This window comes from Cenococcum geophilum, assembly GCF_001692895.1.
Source record: "Cenococcum geophilum 1.58 unplaced genomic scaffold K441scaffold_3, whole genome shotgun sequence".
Taxonomy (NCBI): domain Eukaryota; kingdom Fungi; phylum Ascomycota; class Dothideomycetes; order Gloniales; family Gloniaceae; genus Cenococcum; species Cenococcum geophilum.
The window spans coordinates 1-23519 of record NW_027137561.1 but is presented as its reverse complement, the minus strand read 5'-3'; the positions used below and the strand labels follow the sequence as shown (position 1 = coordinate 23519).

At 42.8% G+C, this 23519-nt stretch overlaps 7 protein-coding genes across 7 annotated transcripts; 5 read left to right on the top strand and 2 right to left on the bottom strand.

Moving 5' to 3' along the window:
* Window positions 1-4083: 4083 nt before the first annotated feature.
* Window positions 4084-6223, bottom strand: K441DRAFT_651695 (YccV-like-domain-containing protein). Its single transcript, XM_067647238.1, has 2 exons — window positions 4429-6223; window positions 4084-4357 (listed from the first exon to the last, which is right to left on the bottom strand). Exons 1-2 carry the CDS (start codon window positions 6063-6065, stop codon window positions 4186-4188), a joined length of 1809 nt encoding a protein of 602 aa, XP_067509079.1. The 5' UTR covers window positions 6066-6223; the 3' UTR covers window positions 4084-4185.
* Window positions 6224-6380: 157 nt separating this feature from the next.
* On the top strand, window positions 6381-7771 carry K441DRAFT_651694 (uncharacterized protein). The gene has a single exon (XM_067647237.1). The coding sequence runs from the start codon at window positions 6854-6856 to the stop codon at window positions 7637-7639; it is 786 nt and encodes a 261-aa protein (XP_067509078.1). The 5' UTR covers window positions 6381-6853; the 3' UTR covers window positions 7640-7771.
* A 167-nt stretch (window positions 7772-7938) lies between these two features.
* K441DRAFT_626494 (CRAL/TRIO domain-containing protein) lies at window positions 7939-10051 on the top strand. The gene is made up of 4 exons (XM_067646133.1): window positions 7939-8397; window positions 8449-8590; window positions 8647-9015; window positions 9090-10051. The coding sequence occupies exons 1-4, from the start codon at window positions 8213-8215 to the stop codon at window positions 9939-9941; spliced, it is 1548 nt and encodes a 515-aa protein (XP_067509077.1). The 5' UTR covers window positions 7939-8212; the 3' UTR covers window positions 9942-10051.
* Window positions 10052-10579: 528 nt separating this feature from the next.
* Window positions 10580-14536, bottom strand: K441DRAFT_536695 (uncharacterized protein; the record flags this gene model as incomplete). Its single annotated transcript, XM_067642434.1, has 4 exons — window positions 10580-11691; window positions 11749-13838; window positions 13891-14039; window positions 14090-14536. The coding sequence occupies 4 exons, from the start codon at window positions 14534-14536 to the stop codon at window positions 10580-10582; spliced, it is 3798 nt and encodes a 1265-aa protein (XP_067509076.1).
* A 938-nt stretch (window positions 14537-15474) lies between these two features.
* Window positions 15475-16942, top strand: K441DRAFT_536589 (cysteine proteinase; the record flags this gene model as incomplete). Its single annotated transcript, XM_067642426.1, has 5 exons — window positions 15475-15567; window positions 15671-15759; window positions 15801-16094; window positions 16153-16343; window positions 16401-16942. 5 exons carry the CDS (start codon window positions 15475-15477, stop codon window positions 16940-16942), a joined length of 1209 nt encoding a protein of 402 aa, XP_067509075.1.
* Window positions 16943-17818: 876 nt separating this feature from the next.
* Window positions 17819-17998, top strand: K441DRAFT_537751 (uncharacterized protein; the record flags this gene model as incomplete). The annotated part of the gene is made up of 1 exon (XM_067642497.1): window positions 17819-17998. A coding segment is annotated over one exon (180 nt), but the record flags the coding sequence as incomplete, so codon positions are not given.
* A 1688-nt stretch (window positions 17999-19686) lies between these two features.
* K441DRAFT_651689 (uncharacterized protein) lies at window positions 19687-20248 on the top strand. Its single transcript, XM_067647236.1, has 3 exons — window positions 19687-19797; window positions 19872-19946; window positions 20001-20248. The coding sequence occupies exons 1-2, from the start codon at window positions 19717-19719 to the stop codon at window positions 19944-19946; spliced, it is 156 nt and encodes a 51-aa protein (XP_067509073.1). The 5' UTR covers window positions 19687-19716; the 3' UTR covers window positions 20001-20248.
* The last annotated feature ends 3271 nt before the right edge of the window (window positions 20249-23519 follow it).

The following is a 23519-nucleotide window of genomic DNA, read 5'->3' as shown; positions in this document are numbered from 1 at the left end:
TCTATCGCGACTGTTGCGGGATCTAAAATATGTACTCTTATACTTTATTAACTTATTAGATTAAATTAATATTATTAAGTAACTAAATATGTCTAAGAAACGGCCTCTTATATAAAATTATAAGAATTTAAGTCTAGCCTCACTAAAACTCGCACCGTAGGCCTTTAGATAGCTAATTAGTTAAAAGTAAGTGGCGTTTTCTTAGATAGAGACTAGTGATACTATAGTATTAGTGAGTGCGCCACAGTAGGCGAAGGCAGTCGTGTCATTAAGGCGCTAAGGCACCAACTTTCAACACACAAGCAAGAAGGTGATAGATAGCTATTTACATCGCGAGCCATCATCAAATTCATTGCAGAATCACCACTTACTTGTTCTAATACGTCCTCTACCTATTTTTTGCAGCTATTTATATTACTACAGCAGCTCTCTAATACGCCGTTAAACTAATTTGGTGCTATCTAATATATTACAAATATTATCCTATTTCTTAAGCGCTATTTACTTAAGCTCCTTATAGATTTTCCACTTATAATAGCGTTTCCTAAAATGCTGCTTAAACATATTCTAAACCCCCTTAATTAGGTTAAGATCTAGTAATATTACTAGATGCTTATAAAGCCAAATACCAGCCCTCTCCTTTATTTGCCTTAGTATATTAACCTTTAAGCGTATACTATATAAAGGATTATTATCTTCCTAAAGTATATAGTGTCCCTTATATATATCCTAATGCTTATAAATTATATTAGTAAGGCCAGGAAGCAATTGCTTAGTATAATATTCCTATATTATTACGTTTCCCTTTAGCTTTGTATTAACACTATAGGGCTACCTAGCACGCTAATTAGCTACTCTCTGGAGGTATTTCTCTATAGTCTCTTATATAGGACAACGGTAGGGCTTCCACTTAGGCTTTAGAAGGTCTATATAGTTATTTTTGTTATTATAAAAGATAAAATTACTAATATAATGCTAGGAGATATCGCTTACTATATAGAGCCTTATATAGCTATCGCCTTTAGAGTTAAAAGACTATATATTAGCTAGTTTATAGCAGGTCCCCCCCTTTTTATAGATATAGCCTAAACTCTATTAATACAGATTAATATATGCTTTATTGGTAAAGTATATATATTGCCAGTAGTTCTCTATAGTATAGTCCTTATACTCCTATCTAAAGTCCATCCTCTTATCCTTATTACGCTTCTTAAGAGATATAATTAGAGCTATTTTAAAGCGCTTCTATTTAGTCTTCTTATTATAAACTTATAGTATTTAAACTATAGCCTATATACGGAAGTGTTAAATTTATGCGTTAAATAGGGCACGCCTAAGGGGGTTACTAGGGCTCTATAGAGCCGCTAGCTCTTTATTATTAATGGCTTAAGGACCTATTTAATGCTTGCCTGGCCTATATATAGCCTCTTTACCTATAAATTTCTGCAAGGCGACCATCCATTAAGCTATACGGGTATCGCGCTTAAAGTTAATGCGGCAGTATACTTAATCCACGCTCTTGCCGGGCGTACAGTTATTCTAATAGTATAAAAAACGAGTACGAGTATAAGTAGACACCTCTTTACGTCTTATAGGACGATTTAGCGTTAAAACAGTTATTATTTTAATAATTTTTGGTAGTTGTATTGCTATCTAATTGCCAGGTGTTGATGTTGGTGCCTTAGCGCCTTAATGACACGACTGCCTTCGCCTACTGTGGCGCCTTAAGTTCTGCCTTTGCCGTCTAAGTCACTTACCGGGATATCTTGATTTCCACTATAATCCACCTGTCGACTTCCACCGATATCCACTCGAATCTCATCTAAAGTCTCGTCCTCCTTATCTGAGCTCTCCTGAAGTTCTTCCTAATTAGGAAGAGGGTCTTGCGATTGGATTGCAAGTAAGGCCTTGCTCGGGGTTCTCGGTCGCGGCTCGTTACACTCAAGCGTCGATTGATTGCAATGGCGCTCGTAATGGGCAAACGTTTCGTGATAATTCTTGTATAGTAAGTTCCTTTTATTGTCCCACCATACGTTCTTATCGTTGGGCTTCCTCAAGCAGGCCAAATTTGTATGGAAAGCTGATCCAGACGCCATTAGGCCCTAGGAAGATCCTATTAGCTGATGCAGTATATGTACCGGCTTTCCATACAAATTTGGCCTGCTTGAGGAAGTTCAACGATAAGAACGTATGGTGGGACAATAAAAGGAACTTACTATACAAGAACGATCACGAGATGTTTGCCCATTGCGAGCGCCATTGCAATCAATCGACGCTTGAGTATCCGTGCGAATAACGCTCGAAATCGATAGGTTTAGGGTCAGGAGGTCTTAATTTCTTCTTCCCTTTGGCAATTTAGAATATTAAGTCGGTGGAACAAAGTCCTTACCGTTTGATGATCTGTTTCGTACCATAAATGTTAGTATTTAAAGTATAAAGTTTTATTTATTTACAGAGGTCGCACGCTAGCGAAGTTAGCTAACCACCCGCAAATCCAGCGATATGATTGGCTAAGCATGTACTACTATCTTGAATATGGATTTGAAAGGGATAACGAGCCGCGACCGAGACCCAATTGCGAGAGCCCTTACCATTTTATCTTTTGATCCTCCGATCGACAATTATTCCTGCTCTTCTGAAATATGAAATAGACGCGCTTTATAAAAGGCAATGAAGAATCTTAGCTCGCTACCGGCTTCAGCGATGTCAGGAGTCCGTCGGCCTCACCGTATCCCTTGACACGGCAATTTGGGTCCTCAGGTTATCGATAAGAATCAACTAATCGGAAAAGCTGGGTTTATAAATATCCAATTGAATCCAGTCGTCAATATAAGCGAACTTGGCAAAGGACCCTGCCGTGTCAAGGGATACCATCTCGCACTGTTCAGTAAGTTGTGGAAGTGTCTTCATTGTCTCAACGATGACCGTAGAACCTCCTGTTTTGGAGCTGTCTTTAAGGCTCGTACTCACAAGTCTTAGGACCTAAGGGGAAGGAAGGACGCCATTTCACCGCCAATTATTCTTACATCTTTCCTCAGCCGAGCCGATATCGTCGGCGATTTAAGAGAGGATGAGGGAGACCTTTAGGCCGGCCCCCACGACGCCTGCTATGCTAGTTATAACTTCGAGCCCAGACATTATTATTTCCGAAAGCTTGCGGATATTAAATATTGCAATAAGCGAAGAGGATCAAGCAGGAAAGGTGGTTTCGTCAGCCTTGCGGATTGCGGAGGTGCACAATTAAAAGCGCTCAGCCGCACGCCTAGCTCATCTTATTGTGCAAAAGACAGAAAGAAAGTGTTCTAAAAGGATTAGAGGTTTTTTTTCTACGTTAGCTGACTAGTCTACAGGAAATGCCTCTTAGGGAACTTTGTTGCAACCCCTTAACAGAGACGATGAATCTGAGAACTCAAACACCTAACCTGGAAGCTAGAATCCATAATCTTCTTCAAAACCCCTTCGACATACAAGGAGTATCATTTGAAATTTGCAGATTTTACTTTAGCCTAGCCCTACAGGCAGATAGTCGCGCAAATTTTAGATAATTCGCATGTGAAGGTTTTACTGCCCGTAGATCGTCCCACATTTGAGCCTCGGAAGCCGGATCCTAGCTTGTAGTACAGGAAATTTCGGTTCTAGCTAAGAGCCTGAGTGTGATCAACTGCACTATAGATCTGAATACCTGCACAGCATAAGTATACAGCGTCTGAAGTCGGTAATTTCGACTTTTATATCATGCCCATAACCGTCAATATATCTTGGACAATTCACTTTTCCAATCTAAAAGTCACTAAATCAACCCTAATCACGACAACGCCCTGCAGTACCTATTTGAATACACCGCATTCTAGCCGCTAATCGGGTAGCAGAGTTTAAGAAATCCCTTGCGTTTGCCTGGGTCAAGCAGACAGCGCCACTGGAGGAAAACAATTCCACTGCTTTGCCGAGAAGGTCGGTATTCGTATCCCTAGGTGGTTACGCATGCGACTGCAGCGTCGCATGCGCTTTAGCTAGGGGAAGCCACTCTGTAAGCGTTGAGTGTGCATTACTGGCTTTAACTAGTTTACCTGCTTGAAGCGAGATTGTTTAGCCCTCATAAATATGTCCAAGAAAGTATTGTTACAACAACTTGTATTTTGAACTAGATATCCAGGGCTAGATGAATTGATCTCACACTAGCCACTTTTAGTCGTCAGGATACTCGTCCCTAATATTACTGACAAAAATCCTGTTCTTTTCATCCCATCTCTTGAAATGCCTGCCTGCAAGTTTTAACATGGCTGCCGAAGGCCGAAAATCCTCACCAATAAGTTCAATATTCTCTTCCGCGACATATCGCACACTTTTATCACAGACGCTGGAAACGCCGTGCATTAGTTTCTGTCTTGACTTTCAAGGTTAAAACATTAAAAACAAATATGGACTTACAGAACATGATAGAAACTCTGCTCCTGCCCCTGTGTTAATCTGTCCACGCCCATATGCCGGATCCATTCGTCTCCCGCAATGCAAGATGTGTCCCAACCTGTGATGACACCTTCGTACGTATAGCGCCTGTGCTGGAACACTTGGCCGATCTTGTACTTGACGTGCAAAGTCCGTTCACTGCGAGCGACGACTGGTTTGGGTGTGCGGTCGGAACCGTGAATCGCGCTCACATACTGCATGAGACGGTGTCCTTCGGGCAAGTCATAGAAAAGAGGGATGACATATTCTTCCATCAAGGTGACATCCCAAGGGAAATGTTGCTGGAAACGTTCACAGAGATAGGGAAGGTACTGTCTTCGTCGTGTGGTTATAGTCATGACACTGGCAGCTTCATCTGCCTGAACTCCCAGAATGAGCATCGCCCACAGCGTGCCATAGAAAGCATTGTCCATGTCAGGGTAGGTAGAGAGCCAGGATGGAGGATGAAATGTACTACCGTGATATGAGCCCGCCTCTGCCCGTCGAATTGTTTGGACCGAATTCATAATATTTTTGGCGGTCCGCAGTACCAGTTCTCGGGTTGACGCATCGCGTAGGAAGGCCGAATGATTCGTGGCGGGCACGCCCATATCCCGAAGCATTGATCTGAGTGTCTCCTCGGATACTTCCATCTCGGATCGGAATGGATCGATGTACATATATTCGGCATTCTGGCTGCTTGGCAAATACTTACCATCCAAAGTTTTATCCTTGGGAGCAAAAACTAGTCCGTACACGTGAAAAGGATAGCCACAGGGCCTGGCATCCAGTCCCAGTCGTTTGGCAATACAGCAATATATTGCAACGGATATAAGTGGAAGAGACTCATGATCAGGGCTTTTGAGAACAATGCCAATGAAGTTGTTCCGGAGGGCTTGGTAAGCGTCGTCGGAAACTCCATTGAAGTCTCGAGCCCTTAGGATGCTCGCTAGTGTGAGAGCTTGCTGTCTTGTGCTCAAAGAAGTGAAATCGGGGTTTTCTTTTCTCACTTCTTTTGCTAGATTATCCATGCAGGCGGTAATGTTGTCGAAGTCGCCATCGCTTGTGCTCAGCGTAAACATGTCATACGCTCCAAGGGCTCGCTCAATGTCCACTGGCTTACCGTTTCCAAGCTCTTTCCACACTTTGATTGCCATCTCACGGTGGATGCGTTCCAGGACGGCATTGCTATAGTATCTTCTAGCCAGTACGTCTTCCGCGTCATCTCCTACATTGTAATGCCGCAGTAGTGTTTCCTTCGCATCATATCCCAGATTTGCAATCTCCTGTATATTCGCAATTCGATCCAGCTGGCTCGATACAACTTTGTTAAGTAATTGTGTTGTCGCACGGTCTGTCTTGTTGCGTTCTACGAAAAGTGCTTTCCAATCGACGTCGGCGAGAGAACCAGCGAATTTCCCTGCAATATTGTGTTTTGTGTCCCAGTACCTGAACTGCGTCCGGCAGTAATGGCGCCATACTATGGGTTGGTCTGCGATTGACTTGAGTCGCTTAGATGCTATCGAGGCATTGACAAGGGATTCTGGGGGGAGGTATTCAAATATGGCCTGCAGTATCTCGGTGGGGAGCGATGCGAATGAGAGTTCGTGGGATGTCATGATTATTCAAAGGAAAAAAGGACGAAAAAGCTTGAAGCGATTTTGAAATACCTTACAGCTGTAGTTTTTGAAGTACAGAAGAAGAGGTTCGGTATATAAGGGACGAGGGCGAACTTGGAAGCTTTGAGAATATGGTGGTGATGAATGATGGCGAAAGTTGTCGGTGATGACGGAGATACGAAGATCATCCATTAGCCTGTCTTTGTACCCTACGGAAAGCTGTCACTAGTCGAAGCTTAGCCGAGGACCTTCCCTCAGCTACCCTCCTGCCCTCGTACTTAACATCTCTATTGAGTTCTTTGCAACAAGAACAATAGAAAACCTACCCTAGGGCTTTGCTTAATCTCAGAACTCTCACTATCGCCATGTCTACTAACAGACTTCTAAAGAGCGCATCAAATCCTCTGGGGACTGTCACGAAGCGCAAAGCAGCCATCAACACATCGTCAGATTTCGACTCCTCAGGTCCATTCGCAAACAAGCGTCCACATAAAAGACTAAGGGCAGTAACGTCACGGCATCCTCTTGCTAATAGAAGCACGAATATATTTGCAACAGGGCATTACGAGTGTCCCGCGGATCCAGAGGACCCCTCGTTGTACGAGGACATCGACATTGGTGTGTTCCCACTATTGAAAATAGCATACTGAGAACTCCACATTAGACTCTCCTCATTTGCTCATGCGGTTTTAGAAGGAGAAAACCTACATGAGTCACTGCTTGATGTCTTACGCCTAAAAGTTATAAAACAGCTTGAGAACAACGATACAGCTCACTGTCACCCTGATATGGGGTTCATTAGATCAGCCAGATCCAGCAAAGAGATTGCCAAGATCCTTTCTGAACGTGGATGGTGGAGTCCTTTACTGCTTGGCTTCTTTGTGGACAAGCCTGTAGATGAGATATTGCTATCCCATTCAATTGATCCTCAAGGCCACCCAACAGCATACTTGGCGCAACTTTTCCGAATGGGAGCCTTTGCCCAGCTGTTACGACTAGACATTTCTCATGTTTCTCTTTCTTTACATGACATTTCACTTCTCCGACTACTCCCGCGACTATCAAGCCTCGACATCTCATCTACTAACGCCACAAATCATCACCTTCTCCATTTAGCAACTCATGAAGGAAGTCTCAGGGACCTTAACGTATCAGGAAATGTCGCCATCAACGACGATTGCCGAGTCCCACTTACTGTCCTTTCGAAACTTCAAACTCTCCATTTACGAGGCACTGGAGTCACGGTTCCTTGCCTTCGGCTCTTGGCGTATGCTCTTCCCATTGACTGCCGTTTTGTTACTTTACCCCTGCACTGCCTGAACTTCCTAAATAATAGGCACCGGCATTATTGCACCGCGATTCCAACTGGATACATTGAAGACCCTCGCAAAGTACCAAATCTAGCATTGCCAATGCTAAAGAAGAACCTCGAGTTGCATAAGAAAGCAAATGCAGATATTTTGACTACTGGGAGTAAAGTTGATATGATGGATCGACTAAGTTCATTACTTTGTGCTCGGGTTGCAGATGGAAGGGTAATCAGGAGGGTTGGGAGAGGATCATATCAGATGTGAGGTTTGTGGAGATAGCGGAGACCGAGGAGACCCTGATTATCAGATGTAGCCTTACATATCAACATATCTCTCTTACTACTTAGCCACTACTCCGAGGAACCCTTTGTCAGCTCTACACATAGATTATCTTAGCACTTGATTAGTTGTTCTTTCTGCCTTGGACTTGGAATGTAAGGCAGCCAGGGGTCTCATCCCTAAATCAACATGCTCTTGGTAAGCCTTCCGGCAGCACCGGAATGTTTTAAAGCCCCACAATTCCACCAGCTGCAACTTGTGGACGCCAATCTTTGCTCATGACCGCTCGCCTTAGCCACTTGTCGATTGTTTTGCACTGATACGATCTAGACCATCAGCATATGCCGCATTTTGGTCCGGCGGCAGCAATGACTCGTGTTCGTCCTTGATGTTTTGACGATCCCGAGGACGGCCCCCAAGACTCACCGGCAGCCGACCTTGACATCACTAGCAACAAAATCCCATAAACAACATGCTGCACCCAAAATCCTAACAGTGTACCACCTTAGTTTGCCCTAATTCTTTTCATGATACACTCATCTTACCTCTAGCTTCACAATGGCAGACGCAGAGTTGAAGCGTACAGAGTCCTTCCAGTATCCTGCAGCGCATCTGGGGCATCTCAGTGAAAGTCAACAGGCGGCATTGGACGCATTCAAGCAAGTGTGCCAAGATGAAGGATATTATAAGCCAGCTGGGTTCAACGGGAGAACCGAGCCTACCCATGATGATGAGACTCTGCTGTGAGCATTTCCTCAGTTTCTGGGGGCTGTCAAAATCTAATGTATCCACAGGAGATACCTCCGGGCTCGAAAGTTTACTCCCAAAGACGCGTTCAGGCAGTTCAAAGACACCGAAGATTGGCGAGAAGAGAATCATCTCGTTGAACTGTATGACACCATTGACATCGGGGAATACGAGGAGACGAGAAGACTTGTGAGATAGAGTGTCCCTACACTCCAGAACCGAGACTGATCTGGATACTTCTACAGTACCCGCAATGGACAGGACGGCGCGATAAGCGTGGAATACCAGTTTATGTCTTCGAAGTATCACATCTTAACTCCAAAAATATCGCCGCGTACGAGCAGTCTATTGCAAAAGGTCCAACCATATCACATAAGGTCCCGACAAAGATGCTGCGACTTTTCGCCCTATATGAGAATCTCACACGCTTTGTCATGCCACTGTGCTCCGCCATAACCGACCGAAGCCACCCGGAAACACCTATTTCACAGAGTAATAATATTGTTGACATTTCGAAAGTGGGACTAAAGCAATTTTGGAATTTGAAAGGGCATATGCAGGATGCTAGTACGCTAGCAACTGCTCATTATCCCGAAACACTGGATCGGATATTCGTATGTCTATATCTGTACTTCTGTCGTGCGAGAACTGTCCCGTTAGCCAGTTCTTATTAACTTCCGTCGACCAGATCATTGGTGCACCCGCATTCTTCCCCACTGTCTGGAGTTGGATCAAACGATGGTTCGACCCCATCACCGTCTCCAAAATCTTTATTCTCTCCTCTTCGAATATGAAATCGACACTCGAACAATATATTGATCCAGCCAACATCCCGAAGAAATACGGCGGGCAGCTCGACTTCGAGTTCGGTATGATGCCCGTCCTCGAGCCGGCAATAGAAAAGGCGCTGCATTGGGAAGCGCCCAGTACTCAGGGCAGTGCACGGACAATCCCCACAGGCCCAATTAAGTGGGAGGAGAGTGCCGACGGCAAGGTCACGGCTATAGCGGTAGGGACCGAGGACGGGAAACCGCGGAAGCAGGTCATCGCATCCTTGACGACTAATGTCAGCATCAAGGCCATGCACGGCAGTCTCGTAACCTCCAATACACCCATCGCCAAGGCCGAACTCGCCCTCACAACCTCGGGCAAGCACACCCAACCGCCAGATTCGGGCGACGCGGACCTCTACATCGGCAGCGACCTGCCGCCCAGCGAGACGCCGACCCCACCGCAGACGCAAAGCCTGCCCATACGCCAGGAGAAGGAGCAGGAACAGGTCCGCCCCGGCACGTCGGAAACCCGCTTCAAGCAACAGCAGGATACCCATGCTGCCGGCCAGCTTGCTGACGGCACTCCCACCCTCAATGATCACGGCAATGGCGACAGGAGCGTCACGACGGAGCCGGACACCGTAGGCCAAGCGCCGAAGGACGTGTCTGTGCTCTCGGCCGAGGAGCCGAAGGATACTTCATATATTGGGCAAGCGAAGGAGGTCGCGGCGAACGTGTACAATGGCACAACCGCGGCCGTAGGATAGGCAGCAGGTGCCATGGCGGGGTTATAGGGGGCAAGGGGGGCAAAGAGGGCGAGACGAAGGCCGAGCCGAAGGAGAAGGAACAGTACAGGCTTGTTGATGGAGTGGATAAGAAGACTGGGGGGGGGGGGGGGGTTTGAGAGGGCAGTATGGAAGCCAGAGTCAGAGCTGACGCGCTCTCATTGACCGTTCGACCATTTTTTGGGTATTGGGTCATTAATGTTGGTCTTGACTACTTGTTTCTTGGCTGCTTGGTTTTCCAATGCAACATACCCCGTTTTGGGCCTAAGCTAGATATGGGCTGGAACGTTTAAAGTGGACAGGTAGAGGCGGTAGAAACGCACTTAGAGATGCGACCATTTAGCTGGCCCTGTTGTGCTTGCTCGAGCATTGGCAATTATATCAGGGTACCAAGACGGCTGGAGTAATGAAATATTTAATACGGATCTGTTCATGGGAATGCCTAGAAAATGCCCCCAAAATATCCACAATACGATACAGTCTTCCAACAACACTAGCCAGAAATGAGCCATAAGTAGTAACGCCCAGCAATGCCGCCCCCACCGCCCGCCTGTCTCCCCAAACCATCTACATTCAATCACGCGCATATTTTCAACCCCGTCATTACTTCTGCTCCCGTCTCAATAAGTGAGCAGCTTCTGCCCCTTCCCTCCGTCTCCAGTCTTCGCAAAACTGCACCACCGGTCCTTGATGCTGATGACCTCGTACGTGCCCTCCTCGCTCGCGCGGATTCGCATCGAGTACTCATAGCTCGTCTCGGTGCGCGTCTCCAGCACCTGGCTCTTCTTGCCCTTGCGCGCGTTGGTGCTGCGCGTATACGTGAACTCGAAGGGCGGTGTGCCCGAGAACTCGAACAACAGCTCCGCCTCGCCGCCCTCGTGGATGTCGATGCGGGTCTCGCGGCCCTTGGAGAGGCGCACCGAGGGGATCGGGTGGATGGTCTTGGTGTGAGAGGTCGGGACCCGGCAATCCGAGGCAGAGTCTTGCAACCCGGTGATGGCGAAGACGCCGGGGAGCTCCGCGAGCCGCTTGAAGGTCGTGCCGGGGGATGTGGCCTTTTGTTGGCGCGAGTTGAACGTGTAGAAGACAGTGAAGGGTATGCTGCCTGAGAGGGCAAAGCTGAGTCTCTCGCCCACACAGAAATCGCTGCGGTCTTCGAGCGGAGTGGCGATTGGTGCGTCGTGCACAGAGATCTGAACGCGCGGGGCTGTGGGAGGTGGCTTGCGCTGGCAGCCACGAGAGTCGCGGACTTTGCGGATGGCAATGTTGGAGTGGCCGAGATGGAGGAGGCGATGCGGAATGCGGAGGTCGTGGCTTAGAGAAGCGATATTGGGGAAGCTGACGGTTTCGGGCTTGGAGCTACCGTGATGCTTGATTTCGATTTCGAGATAAAAAGGCGGGACGCCTGTGAAGGTGACAGGGATCACTTCTTCGCCGTCCGCTTCACGAGAGCAGTAGCTGTATGTTTTACCCGGATTTGTGAACTTGGCGTCAGGCCGCGGGTTCACTTGTTGTTGGACTATGAGGGGTCTGTAGTTCTTGGGGTCATGGTCGTAATTGTAATCGGCGAGTTCTGAAAACTTATATTCGTAGAAGCCGGCTTGGGAAGTCTCGGTGTGGATCGATGCGACGCCTAGAGCTGCTTTGAGATCCTTTTTGCTCAATGAAACAGTTCGTGCTCCTGGCTTAGGTTTAAGGTGTTGTTCATATTTGATCTCGTAAGGTGGCGTGCCTATACCTGAGTCAGTAATCATCTTTGAGTGAAGAGGCAGTGAAAGTATTCACTAACCAGTAAGTATAATGTCAAAAGTATCTTCATCACCTTCGCAAACATCATTCTTAACATACTTCCCTCCAACGAATTTCGTAGTCGAGCTCTCAAAGACCTTAATCTCAGGTCGAGGTATCCAGCTCACTTCGAATTGGTTGGATTGCTCGTCGACAGATCCCGGACAAATAGAATCTTGAACTGAAAGAAGCTGGTAAGTGCCCTTACCGCTAGTTTCCAACCAATCGTTTGCTTTGGAAATTCTTCTCTGTTCTAGTCCCTTAGATGAGTCGAGGTTGTTATATTCCAAAACCCATGGCCCAGTTCCAGTAAGCCTCAAAGGTAACTGTACCGTCTTCCCTTCTAAAGTGCGAACGGACCGCTTCCCTTCGATCTGCCCGAAGTATGCCTTCGGACGCTCATGACGAACATTGATCTTCGCCTCTTCCTTCAAGAATTCCTTGCATCCCAGGCGGTCTGTAATGCTAACCAAGGATAGAGTGTATTCGCCACCATTCCTGAGCTTATCTGTTCGGATAGTGTAATGTTCCTCCTCAATGTCTTTAGCTGTATGTTTTGTGCGCTTGCCAGAATGAACGAGTTCATAATCCAAAGTCCAGGGACCTTCCCCTTGTAGTCTGATGTGGAATGAGACCGGCTCGTCAATACAAGCTTCCTTTCGTGGTTTCGAATCGATAAAATGCGCGGATGCAGAAGGTTTCACATCTTGCTCAAGCACCAACTTCTGCGGAAGAGATCGCTTCTCGTAGACCTCATCGCTTATTTCCTCGAACGTGTAAGTGTAATGACCAGCCTCCGCTGGCGTGAGCTCAAGTTGGCCTCTGAGGGTAGATACGCGCTCAAATTGAGTGCGTGGCTGGCCTTGCCCTTTTTTCTTCACAGTATAATAAACCACAAATGGTGGACTACCAATAATGTCTAATCCGACTCGGAGGCCAATCGGGTTTCCAGCACACTTGTCGACAATATCCGCCCTTGTCAAAGCTAGTTCTGGCTTAGGAGGATTTTGAAGTAGGCACGAAGCTGGCTCAAGTACTTCGCCCTCACAGAATTCTGTGGAAACAGATTTCAATGTATATAGACCGCTTTGCTTAATGAGTGGTTTTTGTAGATTGCTTTTCATCATTTCTTTCTTCAGCTCCGCTGTAGCACTATGATCACCGCTAGGAGGGAGATCTTCTTCAGGAGTGAAGAGATATTCAATTGTGTGTGGCGTATTCAATATGCCCGTTTTGCCGGTTGATCCATATTGAACAGGGAAGATAGCGAACTGGTCTTCGGCGGCTCGCAGAGGATGTTGGGAATCACAACCGTGTAAAACAACCGTGGGGCGTTCGTGGACAACAAAGGATTGCTGTAATTCAGCATGCTTTGGCTTTGGCTTGTCTTCGTCATCCAGAGCAGTGTAACTAACGACATTGCCAACAGCATCTTGGACTTCTTCAACGGAATACGTCCACCGACCACTACTGGTAAGAGTCTCGTTTAGTGGGACCATAATCCTGTGGAACTGGGCCCAAGATACGTCTACGTTGCCATCTCGAACCAATGCATTTGAAGTCTGCTTAGTCAATGGTGAGACAAAGTCCTCAGGCTGAAGGCTCTGGAATTCAGAGGCTTCTCGCGCTACTCCATTAACCATTGTGCGGTACTTGATGCGGAGCGGAGGAGTCCCTTCAACTTCCAAGCCAACATTCGAGAGTTCGCCCCTACAGCGGTTATTTCCGGTAGGCTTCACTCGCGCTTGCGGGCAAGTCACTATGATCAAACTAGCCGACCTTGGCTGAACTTCGAGCTTTGACTCGTCCATTACCTTCTGCAACATGTATATGCCCGTCTTTTTTACAGGGTATTTTAACACAAGCGGGCCTGCAGGGTCAACCGACTTGTAGGATTTTCGTGCAGCTTTTATAAGCTTTCTCGATGTCGATGCTGGTATAGTGATTGTCTCGTTTTGCATAGTATCGATATCAATCCGTAATAACTCGATCAGGATTGGGTTCGTTTGGTTGATCTGAATAGGAATTTGGATCTGAGTTGTAGAAGCATTGAGACAGAATGACTCCTTGTGCGGATTCAGCAGAGCAGATCTATGCACTGTTAGCTATTTTCCTCCAAATTTGTATGAGGAGGCTCTCTCACCCCTCCGGAAGTATATGAATGATCTGCTTCCCAAGAATCAAAGATGAATTATGCAAGATATCCCCTAATTTCACTTTCCGTTCGGCAATAGCAAGTTCAGAATCGAATAGAAGTTTTGTAAAACCAACGAGCCAGGCCTCCAAAGGTAGCTATACCATCTGTTAGGGAAGGTCGTTCGAAGCTAGAGGAGAATCCTTACGCCAATTCTAAACATCAACATGCCATCGAAAATAGCATGAAGAAAGAATAGAAAAAGTATTGCCGGTGTGTCCCATTGCAGCCAAGGTATTCGAAGAGCTGGAAGACCAAAGAGGAACACTCCATCGATTGCAATCCATTTCAAGAACAGCCAAAAGGATTCCACCTCGTCCACGGTAAGACTGTAGAAGTCGTACAGCCGGTACGCGAACAGCAGAATATAGAAGGCGAAAATGTAAAGTCTCTGCGAGGGAGCGTCGATAATATCGAATGGGATTAAGGGTGCGGAGGTCTCTGAGGAGCGTTTTTGCTTTGGAATATCCGGTAGCGGCGAGCCCACGTTCGGGCCACTTGAAGGAGTGCCATTGGGGGCATTTCGCTGACGCCCTGTATGAGCAGTCTGTGGAGTAGAGGGGAACGCAGAACGAAGTCGAGGAGTGCCGTTCATCGCATCCTGTTTGTTAGATGTAATGAGGATATTGTCATGGATTTATATAGGTTTGCAGGATGCTGCTGGGTGCGCAGATACTAGAAGGGGATGAAGATGAGCCTCCACAGCGAGTGACGGGTCTGTGGTGGTGTCTCAGGTATTCTTTGATGAATGGCTTCGTGCCTCCAAAAATCAAACAGGCGCGCGTGTTTGTCTGTCGCGACGCCATAGGGCTGAAAGGCTCGGCATTGTGGCTCCGCCGGAAGCCAACATAAGTCCGCTTGTCCTTTTCCGCCAGGAGAAATGCCCGACAACTACTCAATACCCAGAGTAGATGAACTAATAACTGCAAAAGGAATTATTTAAAGCCATCGAGCGCAACGCCTGAATACCGTTCCAAATTGTGTGTAGCTAACACGTGATCACCTAGCCTCCCGATCCTATTAAGGAATGAAATCTGCTATTGTGTACTTCACTATTGTCCTCCCATGAATAAGCTATTGTTTGCCCGGTCATCTACTTGAACATCTTCGTCATGATACTTCTTCTCTCCCTCTCCACAACACTCCTTCCTGTTTCTTTCAAAACCGCTCAATCCTTACCATCACCTAGGCAGGAACCTAGAGTACGAGTACGCAACTCCTCACATCGTCAAAATGGCATCACCCAACAAAAGACAAACAACGAAGAAGCAAGCAGCTCAGTCTGAATTCGTCATACCGGATACGGAAGCCGTCAAATCTAAATCGAAAGTTCCCAAGCCAAGCACTAAAGTCAGCAAGCCAGCCGCAAAAGTTGTCAAGGCAGATTCAATAGCCATCAAACCAGACACAGAAGATCCCCAGCCAGATACCGGAGTTCTCAAGCCAAACGCTGAAGTCATAAAGCCAGAGACGGAAATTCACAACCCTGAAACCAACGGCACAATCACAAATGGCGGCCCTGTCCAGCCAGTGATGCCAAAGGCCTATCCTAACCCCCCTTCGGCGCAGGCGAGTGAGGAGGACAAGCAGAAATGGCAGGGTTTCTGCGAGATTGAATCCGAACCTGTAAGTTATACGATCTAACATGCCTATAAAGCCTCCGCAAGTGAATTTAATTTCACCCTTCAACAACGAGTAAAAAATCACTAGCTAACACACTTGTTCGCAGGCATACTTCAATGTAATGCTGAATGAGTTCGGAGTTCGAGGGGTGAAAATCCGAGAATTGTACATGCTCGACATGCTTGGAGATTTGCCGTAAGCCTGTCTTTTGTCACCACCAGTACACCTGCTAATAGGGCTTTCTACAGTCAGCCAGTATACGGCCTGATTCTTCTATTCCGCTACCGAGAAGTCGATTCAAAGCAGCAGGAGCAGAGCTGCCCAGAACACGTTTGGTTTGCGAACCAGACCGCCAACAATGCCTGTGCAACCGTGGCGATGTTGAACATTGTCATGAATGTACCGGACCTTGAGCTTGGTGAAAATATCCAAAGTTTCAAAGAGTTCACCGGAAAATTGTCACCTTTGTATCGCGGCGAACAGCTTGCTCATTTCGACTTTGTCAAGCGCATTCACAATTCATTTGCAAAGTAAGTTTTTCCGTGCGCAATTTTCAGCGAGTTGCAACCCGCTAACTCCACAAATCAGGAAAAGCGATATGCTCAATGGAGATTTGAGCATGAAGAACAGATTCGACACTAAGGATAAGAAAAAGCAGAAGAAGCGGAAGTTAGAAGAGTACGATGAAGATGATGCAGCGTTTCATTTTATTGCGTATGTTCCGATTCAAGGAGATGTCTGGAAACTAGACGGGCTGGATTTCCAGCCGACGAATATTGGTATGTCTGAACTCTATCACTTCTCAAATGAACTGCATGCTCATTCAGCCCACTCAGGCTCCTTTGAAGGTCCGAATTGGTTCCCCGTTGTGCACCAGAAAGTCGGAGCCCTCATGAACACCGAAGATCTCAGTTACACACTTCTTGCAGTCGTCAAAGACCCCATTGAAGGCCTCCGCAGCGCGCTCTCCGAGAACATCAACACTATCAAGATGGTGGAGACCCGACTCGACTCGCTGAGTGCAGAATGGCACGCGTTCACCGATGGCAATGACGACGCCCTCGAGAAGATCCTCCGAGAACACTCCGAGGAGCTTGGCATCACTGCTGAGTCGCTCGACTCGGCGGTGGTGCCAGCCCTCGTGGCGAGGAGGGTTGAGGTGGACGACGACGCGGGGACACTAGTGGAGAGGCGCGATCGGCTGCTCAAGGAGCATGTCAGACTCCGGACCGCCATCTGGGAGGAGGTAGAGTCCTCACGGGCGGACCTAGTGAAGACCGCAAAGCGGCGCCATGACTACGGCCCACTAATCCAGACGTGGCTAAGGATGTTGGCGGAGAAAGGGGAGTTGGAGGGCCTGGCGGCCCAGGCTAAGTAGATAGCAGCTCGAATAGATGCAATGGAAAAGTTTCGCCCCTCTAGCAAAGTCCTTTGCTTCGTTATTTCCTAGCGGGGATCTCTTGCTCTACAGCAAAAGAAAATACACGTGATATCAAATAACTGGAAATAAGTTAGTTCTAGGATCTTCTATAGAGCTATTACACTTTTCACGATTCTGTAACTTTTCTAGAAACTAGCACCTAAAAGAATCCTTTGCTATAATTTGACTGTCATAACTATGCCGAGCGTACGTTATTACCAATTTCCAGGCTTGCCAACCAATCACCCAGGTTTCAATATTGAATTGAATTAAATACCAAGACTCAATCAATTTAATTAATTAAGAGCTCGCTGGCTTGGCAACTTAATTAATATAGAGGCTCTAGTTAAATTGAATTAATTGATAAATATTGAAACTTTTAGTATTATATAGAAATATGCCGAACATAACATATAATAATGCTCTAAACCTTATTTTTCTTAGCCTCCCTTACCAAAAAAGGTTTACCCAAGTATTACCCGTTATTTACACTATTATATCGTCGCCAGAGTCTTGGCAGGTAAGAAGAGTTTTACTGCTAGATTTGCCTATTAATAATATTAATTCTATTACCGCCATAGCTTTTAACGCGTCAGATAATGGCCAAACAAATACCTCAATACTCTCTACAGCTCGTTCTAATCCTACCGTCCCTACTAACCTCCAACACGCCTCCAATTATAGCTTAGATGGCAATGCCAACGCGTCTACTAACGATTCTTAGCCAGAAGACTATACAGAAGTTAACTAAAAGCGTATTCTTGGCTACCATATTCTTATTTAACGGCAGGCAGACGTCGCGGGCCTATATAGCAGTATAGATATAATATTAAGCACGGTAAAACGAGTAGGCGGTATTGGCTCTACAAAATCTGCCATAAGAAGAAGGCTTATACACGACATATATATCTAGATTTGGGCACCGCTAATTATTCTAAGCACATGCTAGAAGAATACGATATTAGTAACAGTCCTAAAAAGAAAGCAAAGCTAGGACGATTAGTCTTTAAATAGCTGCATCTTTAAGCTAATAAGCTAGAGGATTAAGCCCGAATAAACACCATTATCTAGAGCCTTAGCCCAGACTGTTTTACTCAGCTTTTAATACAATAGGTTATACGCGATAATATCCCATTTTATAAGCTTAAAAGCAGTATATTTCACGATCTTATAGGGTACGCTAATTAAGCTATATTAACCGCAGGCCTTTTACCTACTTATTAAATAATAAGAGAGCTAATAATTGCTAGTATAACTCTATATCTAGGGACACTGACGTCCATTTTTAGATTGTTTGCTCGCTGTTTTAAGCAGCGCTTGTCCTAGGCGCTAAGACCTAAGCGAAGTGTCTCTCCCCTATTAAAACTTCTAACTGCCGTACTTCTATATTTAATTACCTATTACTAGAACGGCCCTATATTCTAAGAAGTAGGTTATCTATTATCCTACTAACTTATAGTTGGTTATAATAGACCTCCCTAGCTTTTAACGTTCCCTAAATATCTATAAAGCTTAACACGTCCGCTATAGCCTTCTTCTCGGATGGTAACCGTCCAGGCGCGGACGGTCGGGGGCGCCAGACCCGAAACGGCCTAGCACACGCGAGGTCTTGGCGCCCCAGATAACTTCACTCTCAATTAAGCTCTTTAATCTCAAACACCTTAACGCTTAATCAATGAGCAAAAATTAAGTAAGCTAGAGCTCTATATTAGCTATATACGTTATATACTAACTTATATACTAGATTTCCAATCCACCAGCTCTTCTAGAGCTTCAAAAATGCCTCCTAAGTAAGTAGTTTTGAGGTTATGTGATTTTTATATATTTTTAGAAAAAAAAGTCCTTTAGAACTATATTTTTAAATTTACGGAGATCTCTTTTTTCCTTTCTTGGTTTTATATTATATCGCTTACTAGTTTCTTAATTATTCTGACATATTGGCTTTAAATTAATGACTTCAATTTTTTTGGGAAATTTTTTCTCGGTTTTTTACTATAGCGATAACTTAATTATTGGATTTTCTGATATTTTAGGCTTTCTTTTTTGCTAGGAAGAATTATTCTATATATAGCCTCTTGCTTAATGGACTTATAGTTTTTCCTATTTTTTTTTTATTTTTTCTTATTTTTTCCAAGAATTATTTTAAATTTTGGGTATTAGATCTGCTAGTGCTGCTGCCATCCTCGCTGCTAAAAAGGTAGTATACTAAAAAAGATGGTTGTCCGGAAAGCCGTTAAAGGTATATATTTTTCTCGGTAGTTCCGAGAATATACTAATTCTATTTAGGAAGAATAAGATAAAGACCTTAAGGAGAAATTAAGGTGAGAAATATTCTATTTTTTCTTAGTTTTTCTGATATTTTAGGGCTGGTTTCTAGGGGTATAAAGACGTAGATCCTAGGTGCTATACCTGTCGCATCCAGAATGCCGTATAATTTTACCATTTTTCCGATAAATAAAACCAATTTAACATTTTTTTAGAAAATGCCTGCTGACGGTGAGATTAATGGTACTAAGGAGGTTAAGAAACTTTCTTGTGGCTGTAATTACGAAGTATATTATCGAAAATTCCGATATTAGTAATTTAATTTCTTACTTTACCTAGGAATTAATTCTGGAGCTATAGTGTGTGAAGAAGGGTCTTTAGGATATAAGAAATCTAGTTTATTTCTTGTATATTTTAACAAAACTAACTTTTTTTAGGGTAATTCCGACTTAAATAAAAATAAAAGAATGCCTAAGGTATTTGGGAGACATAGATCTTACCTGCTTTCCTTTTTTAAGATTCTTTTTAGTACTTTCTCCGTTAAAAAGGTATTTAATTCTCGTTTTTTCCAACACATTCTTTTATAAGTAAAATTAGCTAATTTCTTGGATTTTCTATTAAGATGCTTAATATTGATAGTGCGCGCGTGGCTGCATTAAAGAAGGTTTCTAAAATTAAATCTAGAGGTGGTCTTTAACTAGGTACGTAAAATAGCTTCTTTTTCTTAGAATTTACTAATAAATCTTGCTAGCTCCTTATGAATTTCCAGAAGATTCTAATTCTGATTAGTAGCCGGATATTTCTGTATTTTTGGCTTAGATTCTCGGATATACCGAGATTATAGGGGTTTTTTATCTTTTTTGTTTGGTTATAATTTGCCTTAGTTTATTTAAGGAGGATTTCTTAGATTTTCTAAAATTCCTAGAGGATTTTCCTATATAATCTGCAAAATCGGGGTTCTTTTCCCGGCGTTGGTGGTTATCGAAAATTTTGATACCCCCTTTTATTTTCTCGGATATTCTGACAAACCTCTAGTTTATAGCACTTATATAGTGCCTAAGTAGTCTCTTAAAATTTAGAGAATTACTTAACTAAAAGTTTTAAATTTCTTTAACTATATTTTATTTATATAAAGCTATATTAATTAATTAATAAACTATAAATAGAATAGGAATCTAAAATTAGACTAAAACACTATTTATAGGACCCTAAGAATAGAACCTTAATAGAAACTACTAGAAATTACNTTTATTTATAAAGACCTCTTTAAGATATAAAATACCTGCCTTAATTATAAAAGTCTAAATATAAAACCAATAGAGACCNTTTTAGCTTTTTAGACCTACTTTTTATACCTAGCTAGCTAAGCCTAAATTTCCTATAAAGACTTAATACTAGACCTCTTTAATAAGCTTACTTTAGACCTATAGCGCGTTATACTACTAGTTTTTACTATTATATAGACGTTAAAGGTACTTATANACTACNACTTAGCTATTAACTAAGGCCTCTATTAAATTAAGGTATAAGCTAAGTAGTATAAAGCTAGAAGCTCTTTAAACTAAACTATAAGCTCTATAAGAACGGCTTATAGTACCCTAGTATAATCTATANCTCCTATATCTCCTACTATATAGCCTACCGTTAATCTCGTAACTAGTTATATAGCTAGTCCTANTACNGGTCTAGTATATACTTAGCCTATATATAGCAGCCCCTATAAATAAGNCCTTAGTAATTAAAAAGCTTACTTTTTATATAGCTAGGAAGACTACTCTATAAAGGACTACTTAATAGCAGTAAAGATAAATAAGGTTTTATTAATTTAGAAGAATAGTATAAAATTAGTGTTTATATTAACTTAATAATATAAGTAAGTTATATNTAGGGGCACGAAATACNTATAGTATNNTATNCTCTTTTAGATAGTGGTAACTATTAATTCTATAAAGGTAGACTACGTAGTCTATATACTAACGCGCCTCCCCCCTAATTAGTTAGTACTTTATAAATAAGTAGTTANTGTACTAAACGCGTAGTTACGCGTTTAGTATACTACGTGCTATAATTATATACTAGCGGCACTTAAAAATAGACCTACTTATATATAGCCCCCGTAATTGCTTAAATAGAACTATAGAATATAAAAGAAATATATAGGAAATCCCTCTTAAGGTGCCTTCTGGGCTGCCTTCTAAGCGGTGCTTTAAGCTAGCTATAAGTCCTATTCACAGTCCGCAAAATAAACTATACGGCCTTTTAATAGGCCGTAAATAAACTATAAGTGCTTTATTAGTCTCGTTCCACCTATTTTATAACCTTTAGATTAAGCTTATTTATATTAATTAGGGTCTTTAAAGCTTAACATAGTTTTGCCTTAGTTATAGCATCTACTAGGTTATCTTTACTGCTAGTCCATTTAACCTCTATAATCTTATGTTGTTTATAGGCCTAATATAAGCATATTAGGTTAACTATAAGCCTTTTCTCTTATATTATACCTAATTTAACTAGGCAGTTATAGAGGGACTTTAAATTAATATATAAGACTAGGGGTAACTGCTCCAATTATAGAATCTTCTAGATTATTAATTTAATTGCGGCTGCTATATTAGAGCTATAAGCTAGTATATATAGTTTATAAGCTAGTATACTGCGGGTTACTTATTTATATTTAATTAAAGACTAATAGAGTATATTTATATCCTAATTATGGTCCGTAAGTATAATTATAAAGCCAATTTATAATAATAGGTCCCTATTATTAGTAAAGGAGGCGTTTATAAATACTAGTAAGCTAAGGGAATTTAGGTCTAATGGCACAAAAGTAAGTCCTCTTATTGCATTATTAATTTACTACTAAATATATTAATTAAGCTACTTAATATTTTCCTTTTATAAATCTATTACCTAGGCCACAAAGGATAAATTATAAGTAGATTTAGGTTAATAGACTATAGTAATATAGGCTCCTCTTACACACTATATAATATATTAGTCCTTTATACTTATAGTTTTATAGGTCTCTCTATAGGAGCTAGTAAGGTCTATAGGCTTTACTATAATAAGCCTTAGGTTTTAAGCTTAGCGTTTCTAAGTTAGCTAGATTAGGTTACCCTTTTATATAATTAAACCTTTGTTAAACTTAATTAGAGTCTACTTAGTTAATTACTTTTATAGCTTTACCAGGAACTTAGCTTCTTATAGTTTAGTCTCTTTAGCATCCGCAAAAGTCTAGTCTACTAAAAAAAGGGTATTATTTATTTAAAGTCTAATAATACTAAGGCCGTTTAATAGGGTATATAGGAGGCAGGGGTTATATATTAACTGCTCTATCTTAAGTTTATAAACGTAATGCTAGTAATACGTCTTAAATTAGTAGTTTTTAGCTTCTAGTACCCTATAAAGGGGTTTTATAACCTATAAAATTATTCCTAGTTATAAATTAAGCTTAAGGGGTAGTTATATAAAGATGTCTTTACTTAGGTAATATTAGACTATATATAGGCTTGCAAAATATCCGTAGTAAGGGCTATAGGTTTAGTTTACTATAGTCCAGGCGTAAGTATAAGTATTAATCTATTAACTACTTATTAGATTATAGGCAATTATATAAAGATTAAATTCTTTCCCTAGTTGTTATAAGCTTATATAATAAGCCTTAATTTCTTAAAGGCTTTATTAATACTAGGGTGCTTAATCTTATTAATAAAGCGTAAGTTAAATATACNGACGCCTTGCGGAATGTCTCTCTCTNTTATAACTATAAAGATACCCTTTTTAAATAGTCCNTTAATCTCTTTACGTTATAAGTCCGCAAAAGGGGTTTCCTATACTAGAACTAATATATCTATAGATAGGGGTTNTCTTATAAATNCGCNTATAGAGGTTAAGTAATTTTCCGTTATAGGGTTCTTAGTTATAGGGTACTTTTAAGGGCATCCTTAGCCACGCTTTATAGCAGGTTTAATAGGTTTAGTAGGTTTATAGGGGACTTTTAGGGTAGGTAAGGGTGCTTCTAGTTTATCTAGTTTAATGTTATAGGTATTTTTAGACCGAAAATAGGGTTTTACGGACGTGCTTCTAAAGCTAGTTAGTCCGCTAGGGAGTTATACGCGGTATGTTTCGTCTTCTATAGCTAATAAATAATAAGGTCTAGTCTAATTGCCGCTTTTACGCTATATAAGGACTTTAGAATTAAGCGGGAGGTTATATATTAAGGTTATATTAGGTCCGTTACAGTAGTATAAAGCGCTATTAATAGTTTATT